Genomic DNA, 19,732 nt, shown 5'->3' with positions numbered 1-19,732 from the left:
AGTAAACAACCAGTGCTTGCAGTCTATGTTTGAACAGCAAAAGAGTGAATGTGTAGCCTGGAACAAGACATTTAGAGGAGAAACAGCTGTCTCTCCAGTGCTGAAGGGATTATTGTAAATAGTGGTTTAAAAGAAGAAAAAAAAAACCTAATAGGAAAAAATCTTGCAGGGTCCTTTCTGCAATTCAAGTGTTGATGATGGTTTGAATCCCACATATGTACACCTGGGTGGATATCTTTCAGTGTCCTAGCTAGTAGTTTGTCTCCAGTATAAAGGAGTGGAAGGGTATAATTGCCTCTCAATAATGCTGACCCTCGAAGTCTAGTTAGCTTCTCTCCCTCTACAGTTCCCATTTCCATTCTAAAAGTCTTCAGCAGGGAAGCTGGCAGTTTGGGGAGCTCTCCTTTTATTTCAGTGTACGAGCGTTGAAAATGAACGGGGTGTTTGAAGCTGTTCAGTGACCTTCTGTTTGCTGTGGAATTGTATCCGTGTCCTTGAACCATTCAGAGTTATTGAACCTCTCAGCAGCACGCTGGGGAGGCTGCTGCCATCCTGGTGGATATCTTTATGCTGCTCTTGCACTCTATTTTCCTTTGCAAGCTGCTGCCCCTTTCTCCCATCCTCTCTTAGGCGCTCAGCATTTAGTACCTGGCACGAGTGACTCTTGCTTGCTTTGCTCTGAAGCTGTGAAAGGCTTGGCTCCGTTGCAGGCCTCTCCACAGCTGCTGCCTGCCAGCTCTGCTTTCCAATTAACAGCTGGTCGGGCGATCCCCTGGACTTGCAGCTTTGCAGTGCTAAATCACATGCACCGATAAAACTGGATTGAAGCTGTTCCCTTTCTCTGTGGGGAAGAGCCAGGAATACAAATCACAGAGATACACAAATGAGACTGGTTTCTGTGGCATCTTCCATGTGCTGCAGTGCCTAGGGCTCACGTGCAGAGCGAACATTTGTGTCTGGTAGAGGAGCTTGGCAATTATGGATGAGCGAGTCTTCCTGGCCTTGCATTGTGTCCTAATAGTGGCCAAATATAACTGATATGTGTGCCCTCTGACACTCACACTCTGCATCTGCTTTCTTACCAGGTTCTCATTGCTTCCCATTTGCCGTCATACGAGCTGCGTCACAACCAGGTGGAGTCCATCTTCCTATCAGCCATTGACATGTACGGACACCAGTTCTGCATTGAGAACCTGCAGGTATCTACAGAGTTGTCTTCCCTGCTTCCCTCTTACTAAGCTCAGTGGTACCAGTTTTGTTTGAAATCTTGCTTTGGGTTCCACAGACTTGTTGTGGTTTTTAAATACATCGGTTCAGATTCCTACCTCGTGATGGTATTAATACACTGATGTCAGTAGAGGTCTTTTATTAGGCACTTGCTATGCTGCTGTATTGCTTACCTTTTTCTTCAGTGCATACAGACCAGGCTTGCCCACCTGGAGTGGAGTCTTCCATTGGGATTCTGACTGTTAGAATAAGGTGTTTTGCAGATACTCAGTGCTCCAGTTAATTGTGGCTTTGTGTTTGCATTTAAAGCACTTGCTTTCTTTGATAGCATCAGCCAGTTTTCAGATTTTCCTTTGGTTTTAAATGGTTTGAGTTCTGAATGGAAATGCTCGATGAAATTAGACTGCTCTAAGACTGGTCCGGTTTAGGCCTGGTGACGCTGTGAAGGGGAACGTTCTGAGCACTGAGACATCAGCTATGTACTGCCCGACTCGACCTTTTGACAGATGTGGAGAAGCTTTGGTTGGACTCTGAGCTTATCCTATCCTAGCCCTAAATAGACTAAATGCTGTCATGGCTCTACTTTTTCTTAAGTTACCTAATAAAAGTGTTGTCCTCTACAAGTCAGTACTGTTTCCAATTTGTACTCAGGTCATTGTTTCAGCACGAGCCTCAATTTTTTTGCCTCATAACTGTGAAGGATTAATCACCATACACGTTAAATTGATCGATGTCTTCCTATAAATGTAGACTGTGACTTAAAGCATTTGGGCTGTCTTCTGCAGCAGTAAATTGGCATAGAACTTGTAAGATCTTTACAGTGTCAGGACTTTTGTTTTGCTGTGTGTGGGTCCAACGGCTGGTACAAGGGGTCCCTGAGGCCTCTTAAATACTGCCACAGTGAAAAAACTAATACAGAGAAAGTAGAGCTGGCCAGGAAATGGAAACAATCTGTGTGCCCAAAAAATATTTTGTGGTAACTTTTTATTCAACCCTTGTAGCAAGTTGATTCAAATGCTCTTCTCTATGATCTCTTCCAGAAACTCATTCTGTCTGAGACATCCATCTTTGATGTGCTACCAAATTTCTTCTATCACAGTAACCAGGTGGTGAGAATGGCAGCTCTGGAGGTATGTTTCTTTCCACTTAAAAGCAAACTTTTTCTTTTGGTGGCTTCCCAACCCCCTTTTCTGTCCCTGTCAGTGCTTTGGACAGCATTTTCTTGCTTAGCAAAAAAACGTTTTACAATAGATAAGCCTGGCATCCAGTTATCCAAATATCTGTACCAGTGATTCTCAACCAGGGTACTGGGTCACCTGAAGTGCTGTAAGATCCTTTGAAGGGTGTGAGAAGGTAGGTGAGGTGTGAGGAGATGAGCAGATAAGCCAGGCTTATTTCTGCCTGGATGATCCTTCACTCCTGTGTAAGGAGGTAGGCACTGAGATATGTCAATTAGCTTTTGAAATTGGTTGCCACTCAATTCATAAAAGTTATGGAGGGTGCCTCATCCAGTGAGGGGCGCCTCGAGACTGAAAAGGTTGAGAACCACTAGTCAGTATGGTGGAGGGGAAGCTTGGATCAAAACCTAGAGTCTGGTATTTAGTGTCATATAGTTTGAACCACTTATTTAGTGTCATATGGTTTGAACCACTGTAGAAAACCATGTGCAGTGTTTGAATCGCAACAAGTTGCCTGAGCCGTTCCTGTCTTTTGACTTAAATGGAGATGAGGTAGTTTCCTCTCTCCTTCATTACATACCACTTTTATTAGTGCTCATGCTTCAGGGTACAAACTAGTTACCAGCTGGGGTCAGGAAGAAATTTCCAGGCTCATGGAAATACCATTTCAAATGTAAGTGGACTGAAAGATATGTTGTGTAGGCCACTGACAGAGATGTTCCTTGCGGTAGGCCAGTGGCTCTAAGGTAATAGTACTTTGATACTCTTGTAGTTTAGATTAGAAGAGTAGTCCAGAAAATATTCATTTTGTGGCATTCATTTTATTTAATTTTTTATTTTTAATCTTTTCTAATGCATCATTTCTATTTTCCTGCTTCTCTGTCGCAGTTGAATTGATGAGGAATTTCTTTTTAAACCAGGTGTATGTTCGAAGAGCATACATTGCCTATGAGTTGAACAGTGTCCAGCATCGGCAGCTAAAGGACAACACCTGTGTGGTGGAGTTCCAGTTCATGTTACCCACCTCCCATCCAAACAGGTCAGAGCCAAAATGCAAACATCTTTTGGAGTCAGGGACCAATTCCCATTTCATCTGGGGGAATCCTGGAATGGAACTCAGTGAATGAGTGGAGGTAGAGAAGAAAAGATATATAAATTAGCCTTAAGAAAGACAAGTTAATCAAGATAAACTCAGTATTACTCAAGTTGTTCACCTAATTCTCTTAAATCTAAAGAACCACTTGGCTATTCTTAGAATATCCTGTGTCTAGTTTCTCTGATTCACTTGCATTCACTAGGATCTAGTTTTCAGTTTTCTCAGGTGAGAGGTCAGTTCAGTTTAGTAACTTCACCTCCATAGATTCACTCCAGCTTAAAACTTGAGCCTTTCAAAAACTACAGTTCAAGTACGGATTTTGGAGTAAAAAAATGATTTGGTATTTAAAAAAAAAAAATCACATGTTCTTTTTAGCTACCCCTGATCGAAGGCTGTTTCTTTGGAGGGTCCCATGCGCTTTCAAACTTGGGTTCGTTTGATAAATTGTAACTCAAAGGATTTCAATAGGACTTGCAGTGCTCTGTTCAGAGAGTCTTAACATGTTCAGATGAGATCTTAGCAAATTTAAATGTTTGGGGTATCAGTTAGTATTGTTCTTCATGGCTTGTGAATATTAAACATGAAGCTCCAACCAAAGGCTCAATGATTTGCCATTCCCCTGTTATCTGGAACAGGGGTCACAGCTCCCCACATACACTAATGACATCGAAATGTCTCTTGATTAACAGAACTTCTTCAGCTTCCCTCAGGCCACACAGATAATTAAGGTGGTTTTTCACTTACATTAGGGATCTTGAAGCAGACACCAGGCAAGGACATTCTGAACCAGGTCTGCACTGAATTCTTACCCTGCCCAAAGAAAGAGAGAGAGTAACTAGAGCCCAGAGCTGCGATGAATCCTGTTAGCCACTGGATGCCACTGTTGATCTATGCTAGGTTGACAGAGTTGTATCAGCCTTCTTGAGGAAAGTGCTATTTTCCTTCTTTGTCTCCAAATATCCTCTCCCTTATTTACTCCTTTTATTTTTTGGTGGGGTTGGGCAATGGGGTCCCGTCTCGCTCCATTGAGAATCCATCAGTATATTTTTTTTAAATGGTTTTCAGCATCTGGTTTGCTGGAAAAGAATGAGTGTCCTCAACAAGCGGCACAAAGCACCCGTGGTACAAATGGGCCACGCATTGGTCTCATCTGTTTCCTTCAGTGCTAGAATATTTGTAAATAATTGCATACTATTTTTAGTGCTCTGGTATAATACTCTCTACCTCCCCATTCTTTCTCCATTTCCTGCCTTCCTGTTTGCTTCACCGTTGCTTTACTGCAGCTTGTAGCTTTGGGTTGTTTGGCTTGCCTGTGCTGATCACTGTCTTAGGACTGTTGTGCCAGCTTCATCAGGCAAGGTCACAGAGAAAATGAGAACCTTCTTGCCCAAAGGAAAGCTGCTTTGTCCAGAAATCTCCTCTCCCTGTCAGATTCACAGAATGACATCCAGAAGCCCAGTTCCATTTTCTGATCATCAGCATCTCCTCACCGGGGGCTGGATGTAAACACTTCACACCCAGTCTGTGGGCCTGGGCAAGCGGGGTTTATGCCCAAAGTGTTTGCAGGCATAAACAAGTGTAACTCCATTGGTTTCAGTGCAATTTCACTTAAGTATGTTTGTGATGAATTTGCCCCACAATAATTTCTACACAGCAAAACCTGACATTGAGTTGTGCAACTGTCAGATGGCCCATAGAATAAATCATGCAAGGAAACGGGAAATTAGGAAGCTGAAATAATGTGGAAGAAGTTGGTGCAATTAACCACACATACACACTCGAAGTTGAGCAGAGGACTAGAAGAAATAGCATGGCTGACTTCTAAAGCTGGCTGTGACATTGGCTCGCTATGAGTCCTGTAAGCAAGTCTCTTATCCCCTCTCCGTCCTTGCTCTCCATCTGCCATTGTTTTTCCTTTTGTAAGAAGTGCTTGTTATCAATCTAAAATTTTACTCTGGAAAGGATAAAAATGCAGCTTTTCAGTTGATCTGTGTTCAGCTTAACCCAGCAACCCAAAACCACCCTTCAGAACATTTCAGGTAATCTTGTTAGTCTCTGCAGTATGGCCTGAAGCTCCGCAACCCTAGATTCAAATCCAGGGGGTAGAAGCACATTACAAAGTCAGGGTCCTTCAGTAGGAGTTAGGGTTGGCTGGATGCTGCAGCAAGCTTTCCAGGAATGCATGGTTGGATGTTTGATGCTTGTGTCCCTTTGTGTTGGCTTCCCAAGGTTAAATTTTAATAAGCCCAAAGAAAATTGGAAAATGGTGGGTTGTTTGTGCTTGACAAAATCAAATTCCACTTTCTCCCACCTGGGTATTCACGCCAGTCATACTTGTGCCATCATGGAATCAGGACAGAAACACTTGTGCGATACCTACCTGGTCTGACCAATTGCTCTGTAAAGTACCCTCTGTAAAGTACATAAGGTGTTTGGCAGCGCATGGCTCCCAATTAAGACTTATTAAAAAAAAGGTAAAAAGCATCAATTCTGAATGCTGAATAAGATGAAGGAAATTTTTCTGGTTCCTGGATATTCCTTGAGTAGGAGAGAACATTAGTGATTGGAGACTGCTTTGGTTAGACTAACTGAGAACTGATCCTGGGGCCTCAGACAGTTGTGTCCTCTTGAGAATCTCTGCTGATACCGATTGCCAGGATAGTTCTTCAAGAGCAAAACCACTTAAGACTGAACCTATAAAGGGCTTTGTACATCAAAACCCATCTCTTTCTATTGACCCATTGGAAGCCAGACAAGAAGTACCGTGTAGCCAGGCCACAGCTTTTGGTGCCAAATGGAGTTCCTGAATGGTCTCCAAGTCCAGTGCATTGCAGTACTCCAATCTGCAGGACCTGATACGGGCATTTAATAGCTACCTTCCTCAGGTGGAGGCTGTCAAAAGCAGGTGCTTACATGCTGAGCCCACCATGTGTGGATGGCCTCTGCCTGTTTCTGCCACCCAGGGGAGAGAGCAGACAGACTTGGGAAATAAATAAACCCAGTCCTGAAACTTAGAGTTCTTCCTTAAATTATTCTGCAATAGCACGAATCCTTTGGCACACTGAATAGTGATTTACAGAGTTCTTTTTCTTTCATGAGAATTGCAAGCCAGACAGAAGTCTCCTAAAAGCCCTTTCTTAGGTGTTCTGCTGGAAATGCACATGGAGCATACTAGTTCAGATTCCCTCTCCTCCTTTAGCATTTGCAGAGATGCTGGTTTTGTGGGCCAACCCTTCCTTCACCATATCCATCCTCAGTGTTGTTCCCCACTGTTTTTTTGCCTCTCAGCTTTGTAACATCCTCGTCTCTCTTGTTTAAATCCCAAAACATTTTAGCTTCTTCCTCTCAATCTTTTCCCATAGATAGGATGTTCGTGGTTCTGGTTTGTCACATTTTTCTAATCATAGTGGTCAGAGAATGTGTCAGCCAGCATGAGATCTCTAAAGACTCCATTTCACCTCATTGTCTTGGGGAGCCCAGTGTTCACAGCCATACTTGGCAAGAAGGAAAATCAGTGCTTGCTTTACTTTCACCCTTCCGGTTATGATAGACTTATTTTCTCTACACTGGTATTTAATTTGTACCAGAATTGAGTGAACCATAGCTGACCTCCTATGGCTATCTTAGGAACAGTATCCATCCTCTTCACATCACAGAGCAGAACACTTTCCTGCACTCAGTTCTTCTTTTCCAGCTCTTATCTTGGTTGAAATATGTGGCTACTTGCCAAGTGTCATTGCTTCGCTCTGTTTTAATTCCACATGGGGACTTAATCTGAATTGCACACCAGCTTTCAACACTTGATCCGAGGACCACGTAATTGGCATAATGCAAAGGGCAGGATCACCAGAAAAGATGCACATTAGGGTTTCAGCACAGAAGCTGACTTGAACAGCCAGACTGACACCCTGCGACCCTGCCAGACTCCTCCTGTGGATGTCAGTCCAGCCTTTTGTGTGTTATTGTTCTGAGCGCTGCTTCTTAGTCATGACAGAGACTGCAGAGTAACTTGAATAAAGGCTCAGGGAAATGCTTCTCTGGCAGAGGCTCCTAAAGCTTTGAAGGACACATGCCGCGCTGAAAGCTTTTGTGAATGTAATGAACACACCCACTCCCCCTACCCCCATCATTCCTGTCTCCAAGGCCAAATTCATTTCTCCTGCTCATCCTGTCTGCAGCATGCATTGTCTGTCACCATCACAACTTCTGTTGCCTTGATTCGTTTTGAGGCTGACCAGCATCAGCGTTGGGTAGCGCTTTGCTTGTATGAGACAAGGAAAGTAAGCGTTCTGTGATCCTCCTTTCTCTGCTGATCCCCTTTCTAGGAGTGGCTGTCCTGCTAGCATTCCCCTGGGTAGTGCTGTTTCAGAGAGAATTTGAGCCCATCTTTTTTTCCAAAGGCTCCAACAGTTCTCTGAAAAGCTTTTTCCTCCTGTAACCCCGTTAACTGCATCTTTTATATCAACCCCTAAGAGGGCAATGTTTCTCATTTGGCAGTAGTGAGAGCTTCTTTGCAGATGGTGGAATTAATATTTCCAAACATGCTGTTTTTACAATTGGTATTACAGCAGCACCCACAGCCTTCCCTCTAAATCAGAAACCCTTTTTGCATGAGCATGAATTGTGACAGCCACTGATATATAAAGGGTATTATAATGTAGACTGATAAGACACACTGGCAATAACAAACATCCAAGAGGAGTGAAATGTCAAAAGCTACAAGCTTGTTAGCTGTTCTGTGATTCCCCAGATTTTCCCCTATTTCCCCCAGCCAACCCATTCAGCTGTTATTGACCCACATTTCCTTCCTGTTCATCCTGCCCTCCAGAATGGGAACAGAACCGCTGATGGCGATGGGGTGGGTCCAGGTTGTGTAGTTCTCCACCCCTCCCAATGTCTCCTTTCCCACTGCTGTTGTGACAGTGACTGGATGTAATGTCCTCACTTTTTCATTTTGGTGTTGGGTACAAGTTATCACCCTGTCCCCAGTAAAAAGCTCTTGGTCTCACATAGCTACCCTAGGCAGACTGAGCCATAAAGGTTTAGGCAAAGTGAGATATAACCTAACCTCTCCTGTCCACGGTCATTCCACTGCCATCTCAGGTGGAAGTGAGTTTCTGGTCTTCCAAGGTGGTATATTTTCTGGCTCATCACTCAGGGTTAACAAGGACTATTTCCTCTAAGGCACTGGGAGAGGGTGGGCTATTTAGGTGGTTGGTCCTGTCCCCTGCATTGGACATAGGAGACTCTGATGGAGACTCTACATACTCAAATTTTAGAAAGTTGGGGGACCTATGTGCTCTGAGATTGAATCAGTGAACACACTTCACATTCCCCCTTGCTGGCCTGCTAGAGGAAAGCTAAGATTACAGGAGGGACAGGGAGCTGAGAATTTCCTTATTTTTTGTGTTAGACAGTGAAATCAGTATAAAAGGCCCCGCAAGCAGGCTGTGATGGTCAGAGACCATTCTAACATTAGAGTAGTTGAACAGAGCCAACCTCTGCATTCAACAGATGATGGCCTATGTTAAACGGCTCATTTGTCAGTCCCCTGATTTGCATTAAACATTTCTCTTATTATCTGTATGCACGGATCTTTATATGTACAAGCATACACATGCCACTGAGGTCATCCTTAGACGCCTGGCTTTTCAGGACAGGGTGAGCGTACGTGTGTGTGACCCAACCTACACCTAAACACATCTGTAAAAGCTTTGCATAAATGCCTCTTTGTCCGAATTCATCCTTCAAGGCTGCAGCCCGCTGTCACTTCCTGTTTGACTTCAGAGAACAGAATTTAGGCCTGATCATTAGATGTGTTTGCATTTCCGAGGCACCTGATGGGAATCTTAGTAAATCTCCATGCTTACGTGTGCATCTGATTTCTGCCTTTTTGTACCCTATCGGACATTTGCTGACACCTTCATTCCGGTTTCTAACTATACTAATTTCCAGACTTTGAAAGGGGCATGATTTTTTCCTCAGTGCAGCTGTGTTCAGGTGCATCACCAATTACAGGCATCCTGGGCACCTTTGCCAGTCTTCTCCTTAGTCACCTAGCAGACTTAGAGATCCAAACCATTCTGAACAGAGGAAGGGCTGAGTCACGTGCTGCTTTTCACAATGGGGCTGTCTGCCTGGAAATGCCGGAGTCCAGGTTCTCCTGGAGTGCTGTCTGTGCGGCCCTTTCCTGCATCCTTTTTAACGTGTTTGCTTCGTACGTTTATGGTGACCTGCTTGTAAGACATCAACATCTGGCAAAAAAAATGGAAGCCTTTCTGCAAGCTGAAGCTGCTGAAATGACTTCTTGTGGGAGACATTTGACTCCCGGTATTGAAGCAGTTGCAGGGGTTTTTTTTGGCTGTCTGGTTGCACAAGTGCAGAACTCTTAGTGTATCATTACATTGCCTGAAGTCCCCTCCTTGTTGTGGGAGACTAGCTGGTATCAGGAGGGAAGAGGGGAAAATGATTCCAGGACACCTGTAAATCCCTGTAGTTTCATGCTGTGGGCTTAATGTTAATTAGACAGCAGGCAGCAGTCATGTGTTGCAGCTCCCTTGGCTTGTCTGCTTTGGAACAGGCAGAATCTTCCAACAGAGAAAGACGGGGCTATTGAAGAGGCAGCAAACTGAATGGAACAATGATAATTTTATGCAAATGAGACTTCAGGACCAGGTTCAGTTTGGCCGAATTGCAAGGGACCAGAGGGAAGGGGGGAGAAGGGGACCAATCAAAATAGATGGTTCAAGGCATGTTTTGCAGCCCTCTGTTTGGGTTCTTCCACAGAAATGAGGAACATAAGAGGAATGCCACTAGTCACAGCCAGTAGAATTGCTGTTGCTCCTGCGGTACTGCTGTTAATAACTACAAGTGGGTTATTCAGCCGACCTCTACTGATTCTGCTGTGCTGCCTGATTTCAAAAGCTTTGCCCTGCGCTGGCACTCAATCACAGCTTGATATAACCAGTGGCGCTTTGCATGCATTGCCATCATATTCATAGGGGAACTCTCCTGAAAAAGAGAGAGGAAAACAGAAGCAAATTCAAATTCAGCTGGGAGGCACGGGAAAGGGCCGAGGGACCTGCGTTTGCATGGGGAAGCAGGGGAGGAGGAATCTTAATGCTGGAACATGTGGTGTACAGCTGCCTGCTTCAGTATTCTGATTTGTGCCCAGACAGATCCTCTTCTCCAGGCATGGAAAAGGTTGATTTAAAAAGCAATCATTTGGGAGGCAGGTGGAGTGGTGCAGACAGAGCCCAGGTGGAGTTTGGTGGACCTGTATGGAGACATCTATTGAGAGCACACTTCATGGGCTGCAAGCTGTGAATTTATTTAGCCTCGCAGGGCTCCGATATTGTTTCCTTTGCCAGGGCCCCAGCCATATCGCAGGTAGCATTGCAGCTGGTGTTTTGGAGGCTAAAGTTCAACCTGCTGCAATTTCTAGACACCCCAGGGTATAAGGCCAGCAAGTGGAATGCACAGCACTTTTCACACCACTGATTATTCTGAAAAGACCAAAACTTGACCCCGTGGTGTTTTTGAAATGGTGCATGCTCCAATTCCTGATGGGGGAAAAAGCCTCGGGAGTATTGCACTATGCGTACACCAGAAAAGAAAAGGAAATCCACCCCAACATTTTAAGATAACTGATAACTGCCCATAGTATAGCTTTAAGCTTCTGTGTTTTCAGTTTCATTTGACTTGGGCCGTGCAGTTAAAACTTCAGTGCTGAACAAGAATGGTTCACTGTGACGGCAAGTAAGGTACAACTTGAAGGTCATTCATTCTTTCCTCTGTCACCGGATCCTCTGTTCTCTTCCGGGAGACTCCTGCTGCAGTCTCCTGGGCTGGGTGCTGGGGATCGAGAGCCTTTCCTAGAGCAAGGCAGCGGTGTGCTCCATATGAGAGAAAAATGGACATGCATCTTGTTGTTTCTAAGCAAGCAGTTTCACTCTCCATTTTCTGTAGGAATCAGAAGCCTTCTAGGGACCAGGTGCACTAGATGTACAGACACCCTGTTGTCTTTAGAATGGCTTTCACTTAAGTCGACAGTACACAGGTTTCCCACCATTTGCCAACCAAAATAAAATGTGTGGTGCTCTAGAAAGGGATGCCAGGCTGTAGTTCTGATGGCAGCTTCTGCAGCACTGCCTTCTTCCCCATTGACTAGAGGCAATGAAATGTGGCATCCTACCTAACAGGTAAGGTCTGGGGTTGATTTGTGGTGGTCCCCTGTGTGGTTTAAGTCAAGTTGTCCAGTTACAGAACAGGCCATACCTTGAAGTGAATGTTCCTCTCCCATAACAGAGCAGATCCGTGAGAAGGACCACTTGTAGGGTGTGTATGTGGCAGTCCAGATCTAGAAAAAGCACAGGCTTCCACACACCATGACACGATGTCCAGTAGCAGCCCAGAGCCCTCCCAGAGCAAATAAAATTAAGTAAAGGCGACTCGTCCAGCATGAAGAGTCTTGACACATGATCCCCTAAGCCTTACTGTTAATCTGTTCTCATTCCCTAATCTGTTCTCGTTGTAGGGGGAGGTGGGGGCTTGAAGCCTTTGTGTCTATGTGCTTTTTTCAGCTGTGTCTTTAGTATTTTGGATGTCGGGTGTTGGCTATTTCTGCAGCTTGCATGCAGTCGTGCACCACCCCATGCTTTCCTGCATGGACCTGGCTGGGGTATACCCTTCAACTTACTGCAAGGGAACGGGCTTTACTCTCCACTGTTCTGCACATCATGAAGTCTCACCTTGCCTACAAAAAACCAGTCAGCTGGGCTGGCATGTCCTTCCAACAGGACCTGGGAAGTTTTCCAGAATACCAATGTTCAGTTGTGCTCGTTGGGTTTGGGTGCTTCAGGCCTGTGTGTAGAAAATGTCAAGTGTGCTATTGTGTGATTGTGTTATCTCTGCTCCCTTAACTTCCCATGCTGCCTTCACTTCCTGCACTCTTCCAGAAACTAGCATGGGGGCTACTGCTTAAAGTAGAAGTTTGGCCATCATGACTTGGGGTGCTTTCCTAGACCTGTTGCAGACTAGCCATGTGACCCGGTCGTTGAATGTCTTTGTGCTTCCGTTCACTCTTCTGTCAAACAGGGGTGTCTGTTGCCGCCGTGTGGTGTGGTTTGTGCATCTTGCTTCAGGCTTGCAGCGTCTGCACAGTGCTTGGAGGTGGTCTGACGCAACGTGCTAGAAACACAGGGACATCATAAACACGCAGCTTGCTGATGGTGTGTTGTTGTGTGCATCTAGAAGTGGGGAAGTACATCATGAGGTGTTCATTTGCTCAGCAGCCCCTGCTGGCTGGGCCAGGTGATGAATGCCTTCTTTGAGGAGGAATCCCACTGGTGCTTTCTTGATTGTGCGACCAATTTGCGTTCATTGAATGTACACTTGTTGCTGGGCTGCATACTGGCTCAAATATCAATTCATTGATTATGGCTTTCACTAACCAATCTGTAACTAACTGTGGTTGTTTGATTACAGAGGGAACATCCCCACGCTCAACAGGTACGGTACTTGTGCTCTTTTAAAGTTTGAAAAGAAAGCTAGACTAGATGGAAGTAGCATAATGCTTAACCTGTCCTGTGTTTGGAAACCTTGTCCTTACTTTGGGCACCCTGAACTGTAACTCTGCTTCCTCTCCTGACCCTGACCCACCGCACCTTGCATTTTTTTAAAAACATGTTTTCAGCTTGCCGTTGCCTTGGTAAAGGGAACTTCGCATGCAGCAGGCTTTAAAGCTAAATTTGCCAAGCGCTCAGTTTACCTGCCGTGCCACGAACTTCGTAGAAGAAAATGCATTTCCCCCACTCACTTCCTTGGATCTTGGCTGTTAGCTGCTGACTCTCCACTTGGGTGTGTCACAGTGAAATAGGCATCTGATTCTAGGAGAATCAAGGGCACGAGGTGTAAGATCAGGAGTATTTGGTGCTGGTCTCTGCAAACAGCTCAGTATTTGGTGATGAGGGTTCTTTTGCACCCTTCCCTAGACGAACATTCATCTGCAACAGCTGACAGCATGTTTTGTTGTGTTTTCAGTACTTACCATCCCTGCCACCCCCTGCGCTCCCCCATGCCTCAATCCCCAAATGTTTGTGGTTTTGAATAATGTACGAACAATGTCTGCGGGCGCCTGTCATGGTCCTGGTGGTAGGGAATGCACATGAAGATGCATGAACGGAAAGACTTTGCTGTTTCAAAGCTAAAAGCCTCCCATTTATTGCTGCTTACAAACATGTCAAGGGAAAAATAGCATAAGCAGGTTTGAAAGCCTTATGATTCCTGATCAGAGATTAGCTGCAAAATCCCAGAGTGCCTTCGAATATGGAGCAAGCTATTAAGATTGCTGATACTTTATACTTTTTCTCGTTGCACTCAGGACAGTTCCTGCCATGATGTCTTTATTAGGCTTTCTGCATTAAAAAAAATAATAATCCTAAAACTGAATATGAGGCACAGTGGGTAAATACACCTTTGAATATATTGGTCCTGATCCCATGTGGTCCATAGGAGCTCTGCCCATTGCAATATTGGGCACTTGACGTCTTCCTGCTGTGTGGCTGGTGGGGGCCCTGATCCAGCAAAGCGTGTGCTTGGCTTTAATGGGACAACTCGCATGTTGTAAAGTAAGCCTGTGCCTACGTATGCTGCTGAATCTAGACCCCACTTCAGCCCACTGCCAGATGCCCTCTGCTGTGGCACAGGTGTGGAGGCAGAGGCTTAATTCAGCAAATACCTTTCTAAATAGGCACATGGAACGGTGCTAGCCAACCCTTCCCTGGTCAGAGATATGATTTGTTAGTGCGTGTATTCAGGGCCGATGCATAACCACCCTTTATGATGCCAGTTGCAGAGGTGAGGGGTTCTTTGCAATCTCAGTCCTTCTGTGATTTAAGATTATTTGGTAGTAGATTGTTTTGGAAGGATCAACAGTTCACATGAAAACGCTGCCCACAAGTTGATTGTAGAGGATGGTCAGCTAGTTAGAGGATGGTCTGTATTCATAGCACCCGGGGTTTTGTCTACCAGCCTTCGTTTCAAGCTGGCAAGTGCTGACAAAAGATTAAATGTTTTATTTAAGTCATTATTGCTCCAATGGTGAGAGGAACACCTGGCCCAATCCCACATCCATCGGGCTATTTGGGAAGTCTGACACTGTGTTGGATATGCGCAGGATCAAGCCCTTAGAAAATTAAAGTGTTGATGTTTCAATTAAGATGCACAGTCCTCCTTCAGGATGCAAAAGCCTCTTTTGTAGTGCCTTCCTCTTATTTCATCCAAGTCTGTCCTGGGTTTCATGAAAATACGAAATTGGTCCATCCTTGTAGGCGATATCACTACTCAGGGGGTTGTTTCACTACTTGCATATGAAGCACTTGGTGATAATGATAATCATTAGCAGCTGTATCTGACAAAGACCATCTCTTTTTTCATTTTGGGGTTTTCCTTCTGGTTCACTATCCCCTTTCCTTCTGTAGCCAGAGCTTTGGATTACTTAGCAGTCCCCCAAAATACAAGGGAGGAAGTTGTAATTTTCTCAAGGTTTTGATCAAATTTAAATGGAAAATTGAATCAATTGGTGACTGAATTAAGTGGAAGGCACTGCGGTGAGGTACTGCTCTTATTTTGAATGTATGAAACCAGATATGATCAGGTACAGAAGTCTGTGTCCCATGGCAGCATTATAACAAGTTTTTGGCTCCATTATATCTTTTAAGGGAACTAGCAATCAAGTAAGACGCAGAATAGATGTGTTTATAAATCACAAAATACTTTGAAAGATGGAAGAAAAAAGTCTTGCTGAAGCTAAGAGAGCACAGCAAGTATAAAACTGTAAGGCTTTTTTTAAGGTAGAATAAGTATAATTCAATATATTTTGAACATGTTTTGTAAAGATTTACTAAACCTTTCAAGTGCCAAAATCTAGAATTACTCTTATCTACCTGAATACTCCATCTATTATGCATAGCACAGGTGCAGGAAAAAAATGCCATCAGCATTTCAGAATCATAATTCACTTCTAATCTCGGGTCTTTTCCCTCTTAAGAAATACATTTTTTTTTTAAGGGGAATAATGCTATTTTTTAACTCCTTGGCTCTTGCTGAGCATTCCAGGAATGTCCAGGTAAAGATTACCAGATTTGTTTCAATGACACAGAGGACTTAAGAAGGTAGCCCAGTAGGTGTATCACAGCAGTGGTGAAACAGTTAATCGGGCCACACTAAACTAAAGTTTGGGCTGTTATAACTTGCTTCGTTTTCAAACCATTAAATCAAAAACCCGACTCTTGACATCCCTCCCACTAACAGCGATCTCATTTGACTTGCCATTTAGAATGTCCTTCTCTTCCAACCTCAACCACTACGGGATGGTCCACGTGGCCAGCGTGAGTGACGTGCTGCTGGACAACTCATTCACCCCGCCCTGCCAGCGGATGGGCGGGATGGTCTCCTTCAGGACATTTGACGATTTTGTCAGGTCGGTAGGTTTGGGACGAGTGGGGTTACTGCACATGTGTGCATGTGTAGGGTGATGTACCATGGGTGATCAGATGCAGCCAGACAAAATCCTTGCCTGCTTTTAGAACCAAACCTGAAGGCTTCATAGAGGTTCTAACATGGCTTGCAGAGACAAAGTTCTAGGATGCCACAAACAGCTTGCAGGCAACCATATAAACTGCATCTTTTCTTTAACATTTCAAAGGTCCTAAGTATCTTAACTTTTCACTGGACCTTACCTCTCAACAGCTGCGTATGTGGCTGGGAATACCTGCAGCTTTTGATTCTCTGAGCTCATGCAAAAGATTGCAGAGCCTGCAGTGATCTGGGGTGGGGGCCTGCAGCTCTCTGTTCTGTCTTGGGGGTTATGGTGGGTTTTGTTGAAGAGTCAGTCTCTGCTTAGAGGTATGGTTGTGCTATCATTTTGTCTAGTGTTTGATGATGCCTCCATGCATTGTGAGATGTGTCAGAGGAGAGGAAAGACAAAGAAAAAAGCTAAACTCTGTCTGAGGCAAGAACAGAAGAAGCCGTTCACAATGTGATGAATGAAATGTCAGGTGAAATTAAACATAACGCCAGAGTAAATCACACCAGAGATGATGCATCTTTTGTTTAAATGCATCTGTTGTCTGTCTCTTTATGTATCCTGATGCATTACCCCCCAAAGAGAGGGGCAATTACATTGGAATATCAAGGCTCACGTCCTAAGCCTTTCACTGCTACCTCAAGAATGATGAAATATATGGACACTAGAAACGAATATATTAAAAATACATATTGGATACTCTTTTACTTTCTTGCACAGAAGTTTAAACACTGAGGCTTTGTCCTGATTTTTTAGCTTTTGTCATTGATAGTATTTCTTTTCAGTGCAGAGGGAATTACCACCATCTTCCCCTGACGTGAAGGTGGTCTCTGCATGCTAGCTTGTACTGTTGCTAGCCTGGGTGCGGTTCATTTACAGCTAGTATTCGTTTGGCTTTCAGAATCTTCGATGAAGTGATGGGTTGCTTCTGTGACTCTCCTCCCCAAAGCCCGACCTTCCGTGAAGCCAGCCGCACTTCTTTGTATGATGAAGATAAGGTATAGGATTTCCTTCCCTCTGGACTGCTTTCATGTTAAAATTTGTAAACCCCAAGCTGGACCTGTCCCACTAGCTTCTGTGGAAGTTTTGCCATTATTAGCTCTATTGGAGCATGAGTAGGCCCTTTCTGTACTTGTGTTTATGTAGTTCTGATTTTTATGTGGTAGGTGCTTGGTATTTCCTTCGGCTGGTCTAATCATGGGACCTCTTCACCAGAATTGGTTGCATTGTAGTGCTGGTGTATAGACTGGAAGATCTTCCTGAGCCTGAAGAGATTATATATACACAACGTTGCTGCTGTTTAATTATTTATTGGGCTTATTTTTCTTAAATTGCAGGTTGCCAGAGAGGAGCCTATTCACATCTTGAATGTTGCCATTAAGACCGACAGCGATATTGATGACGATGGGCTGGCAGCCATGTTCAGGGAGTTCACACAAAGCAAGGTAAATAGTCTAGAACGAACCTACTTCCCCAATATTACAAAATCCTGTAGGGCTCTGCTTTTCATTTCCTGTGCATTTCCTAACTATCTTCTAAAATAAGTAAATGGCACAGTTCAATCCTTAATTTACCTTGTTTTGAAACTTTATTTCTCTAACTAGATGCAACTGCCATTCCATGTGGACTCCAGAGCAGGCAAAGAGATTCCATTGTTTTCCTGTGCATTGTCAAATGTGCATCCTGATCTGTCACCTGGGGTTTCTCGTCCTTTAATTAATGTTGGGTACATGAACTTTTTAGTTTTAAATGAATCAGGTGAAGCTTTGATACTTCTTTCAGATCTGAAGGAAAAAGGTACAACCCCTTTCCCAATGTCAACAAGAACATGGTCAAGAAACTGCCATTATCTTAGTTGTCATTAGCATAATAGAAGCATACGAGATGACATCAAAATAGCATCTAAGGGTCCATGAGTTTTATTTCTGTGGTGCAGTGAAGAAGTGATCAGTAGATTAGATTTTCCTTTTCATAAAGTAAGGAGTTCGCACTGATGTTTAGCCAGGAACCAAATTCTAGTCCTGCAGTCACCACTAAGGAAAACATTAGTCCGTGGTGGCATATCTGCTTCTGCCCTCCCCTCTAGAGAGAGCTCTGGTTTCTCTTTGGATTATCCTGGAAAGCCAGTAAACCATATTGCCACGTGGCTATGCCATCATTCACTGCAACTCTGTTGCATCTGAAATGGTTCTGAGAGGGGTCGTAAGAGCGATGTCTAACCTGTCATTTAAGTTGGGAAGATGGCACAGAGGTCTGCAGAAATTTTTGAGGAGTTTCATGTAGGATGAATAATTGGAGTTGTGCTTTTTTGAGGTTTTTAGCAGCATAGATCCATTAGAAGTTGATTGAGCAATACTAAATTAACGGATTCAGTAACCCATGGGACCGACAGATTCACTGGAACTGGAAATTTATAAAAGCCCTTTAAGCTTACCCAGTTCAGTTCAGCATTTTCCTGTCTCTTTAAAAAAAAAAAAAAAATCAAAACTAGTTTTGTTTTTCATTTGCATGATCATGCTCCAGGCGTTTTATGGAAGGAATAAAAAAAAAAAGAAAGAAAGAAAAGATATAAAAAAACACATTAAACTATCAAATAGGTTGATCCAAATTGTTCAAATAATCTTCCAGTCCCAGCATGTTGTGTGTGGTTTTTTTTAATAGAAATTAGGATCATATACTTGTAAATGACTTGTGGAAGAGATTGAGGCAGTCAGTGTAAATGGAGTTTCTCCAGGTGCTGATGCCTAATCGCTCCGTAATAGCTGTGGACTTGCTGTGAGACCCACATTATTACAATGTAATCAGAATCCTGTTGCTATGCTGTTATTGTCTGCCACTTGTGGAATTTTAAAAGCAATAACAATTTTTGCTTTTTTAAATCATGGCGTTATTAAAGTTATTTTCTTCCCTTACCATGAATATAGTCACTGATGCTCATTTTCGAAGGGCTTAACCTTAGTAAAACATTTCAGTCCATGCCACAAGGGGTAGTTTTGTTCCTGGTCATGCTGAGGTGGTTTTTTCCGCCTCCCCCCACCCCTTATTCTCTCCTTTTTCTTTTTTTAAATTGAAAAAGCGAACAGAAAGTTTTTTTAGAAATGGAGGCAATGCGATGAGAACATAACTCATTGAAAAGGGATAATAGATGCAGGGAACAGTATTCCTCTGATGTGGCTCCACTGAGTGTAGTAAAGGTAAACCGAGAATGGATTTACCCTCAACTTATTAAACTAAATTGGAATTAGCCCTCGTGTATTACTGCTCCTGCTCTACAGAATTGTGTGTCCTCTTGTGGGTCTGTGCTGTTCCCCACTGAAATCAGGTGGCTTCTTGATTAGTCTCCAGACAAGATCAGCCAAATTTGATTCTTATGTTTGTTTCCTATTAAATCATGTCTGCTATTTGTTGTCCCTCCTTTTATAGAAATCCATCCTGATTGAGCATGGGATCCGGAGGCTGACATTCCTTGTAGCACAAAAGGTACTTGATATCTCTGCTGCTGCATGGAAGCGTTTTATTTCTAGCTCATACAGAAACAGTCATCTTTTATTTTCACATTGAAAATTATATTTTCTATAGTTTTAGTTCTGCTTTTTTTTGTCTGCATTCTCTAAAATGGAGGTTTTAATGAATTGCTTAAGAAAA

General features: G+C 43.6%; 1 protein-coding gene across 7 annotated transcripts in view; it reads left to right on the top strand.

The window, feature by feature from the left end:
* ACACA (acetyl-CoA carboxylase alpha) overlaps nucleotides 1-19,732 on the top strand; it is a 182,349-nt gene that overhangs the window by 68,056 nt on the left and 94,561 nt on the right. For 6 of the 7 annotated variants that reach the window (XM_006276473.4, XM_019493301.2, XM_019493300.2 and 3 more), the window contains 8 exons: nucleotides 1,086-1,199; nucleotides 2,268-2,357; nucleotides 3,326-3,444; nucleotides 12,988-13,011; nucleotides 15,839-15,982; nucleotides 16,989-17,085; nucleotides 17,425-17,532; nucleotides 19,511-19,567. In XM_006276473.4, coding sequence (XP_006276535.2) covers nucleotides 1,086-1,199; nucleotides 2,268-2,357; nucleotides 3,326-3,444; nucleotides 12,988-13,011; nucleotides 15,839-15,982; nucleotides 16,989-17,085; nucleotides 17,425-17,532; nucleotides 19,511-19,567 — 753 coding nt within the window. The remainder of the gene's footprint in view (nucleotides 1-1,085; nucleotides 1,200-2,267; nucleotides 2,358-3,325; nucleotides 3,445-12,987; nucleotides 13,012-15,838; nucleotides 15,983-16,988; nucleotides 17,086-17,424; nucleotides 17,533-19,510; nucleotides 19,568-19,732) is intronic. The other variant, XM_059717405.1, reaches the window with a different exon arrangement.

Source organism: Alligator mississippiensis, chromosome 14, assembly GCF_030867095.1.
Source record: "Alligator mississippiensis isolate rAllMis1 chromosome 14, rAllMis1, whole genome shotgun sequence".
Taxonomy (NCBI): domain Eukaryota; kingdom Metazoa; phylum Chordata; order Crocodylia; family Alligatoridae; genus Alligator; species Alligator mississippiensis.
Note: the sequence above shows the minus strand (reverse complement) of the source record. Positions and strands in the feature narration are given on the sequence as shown.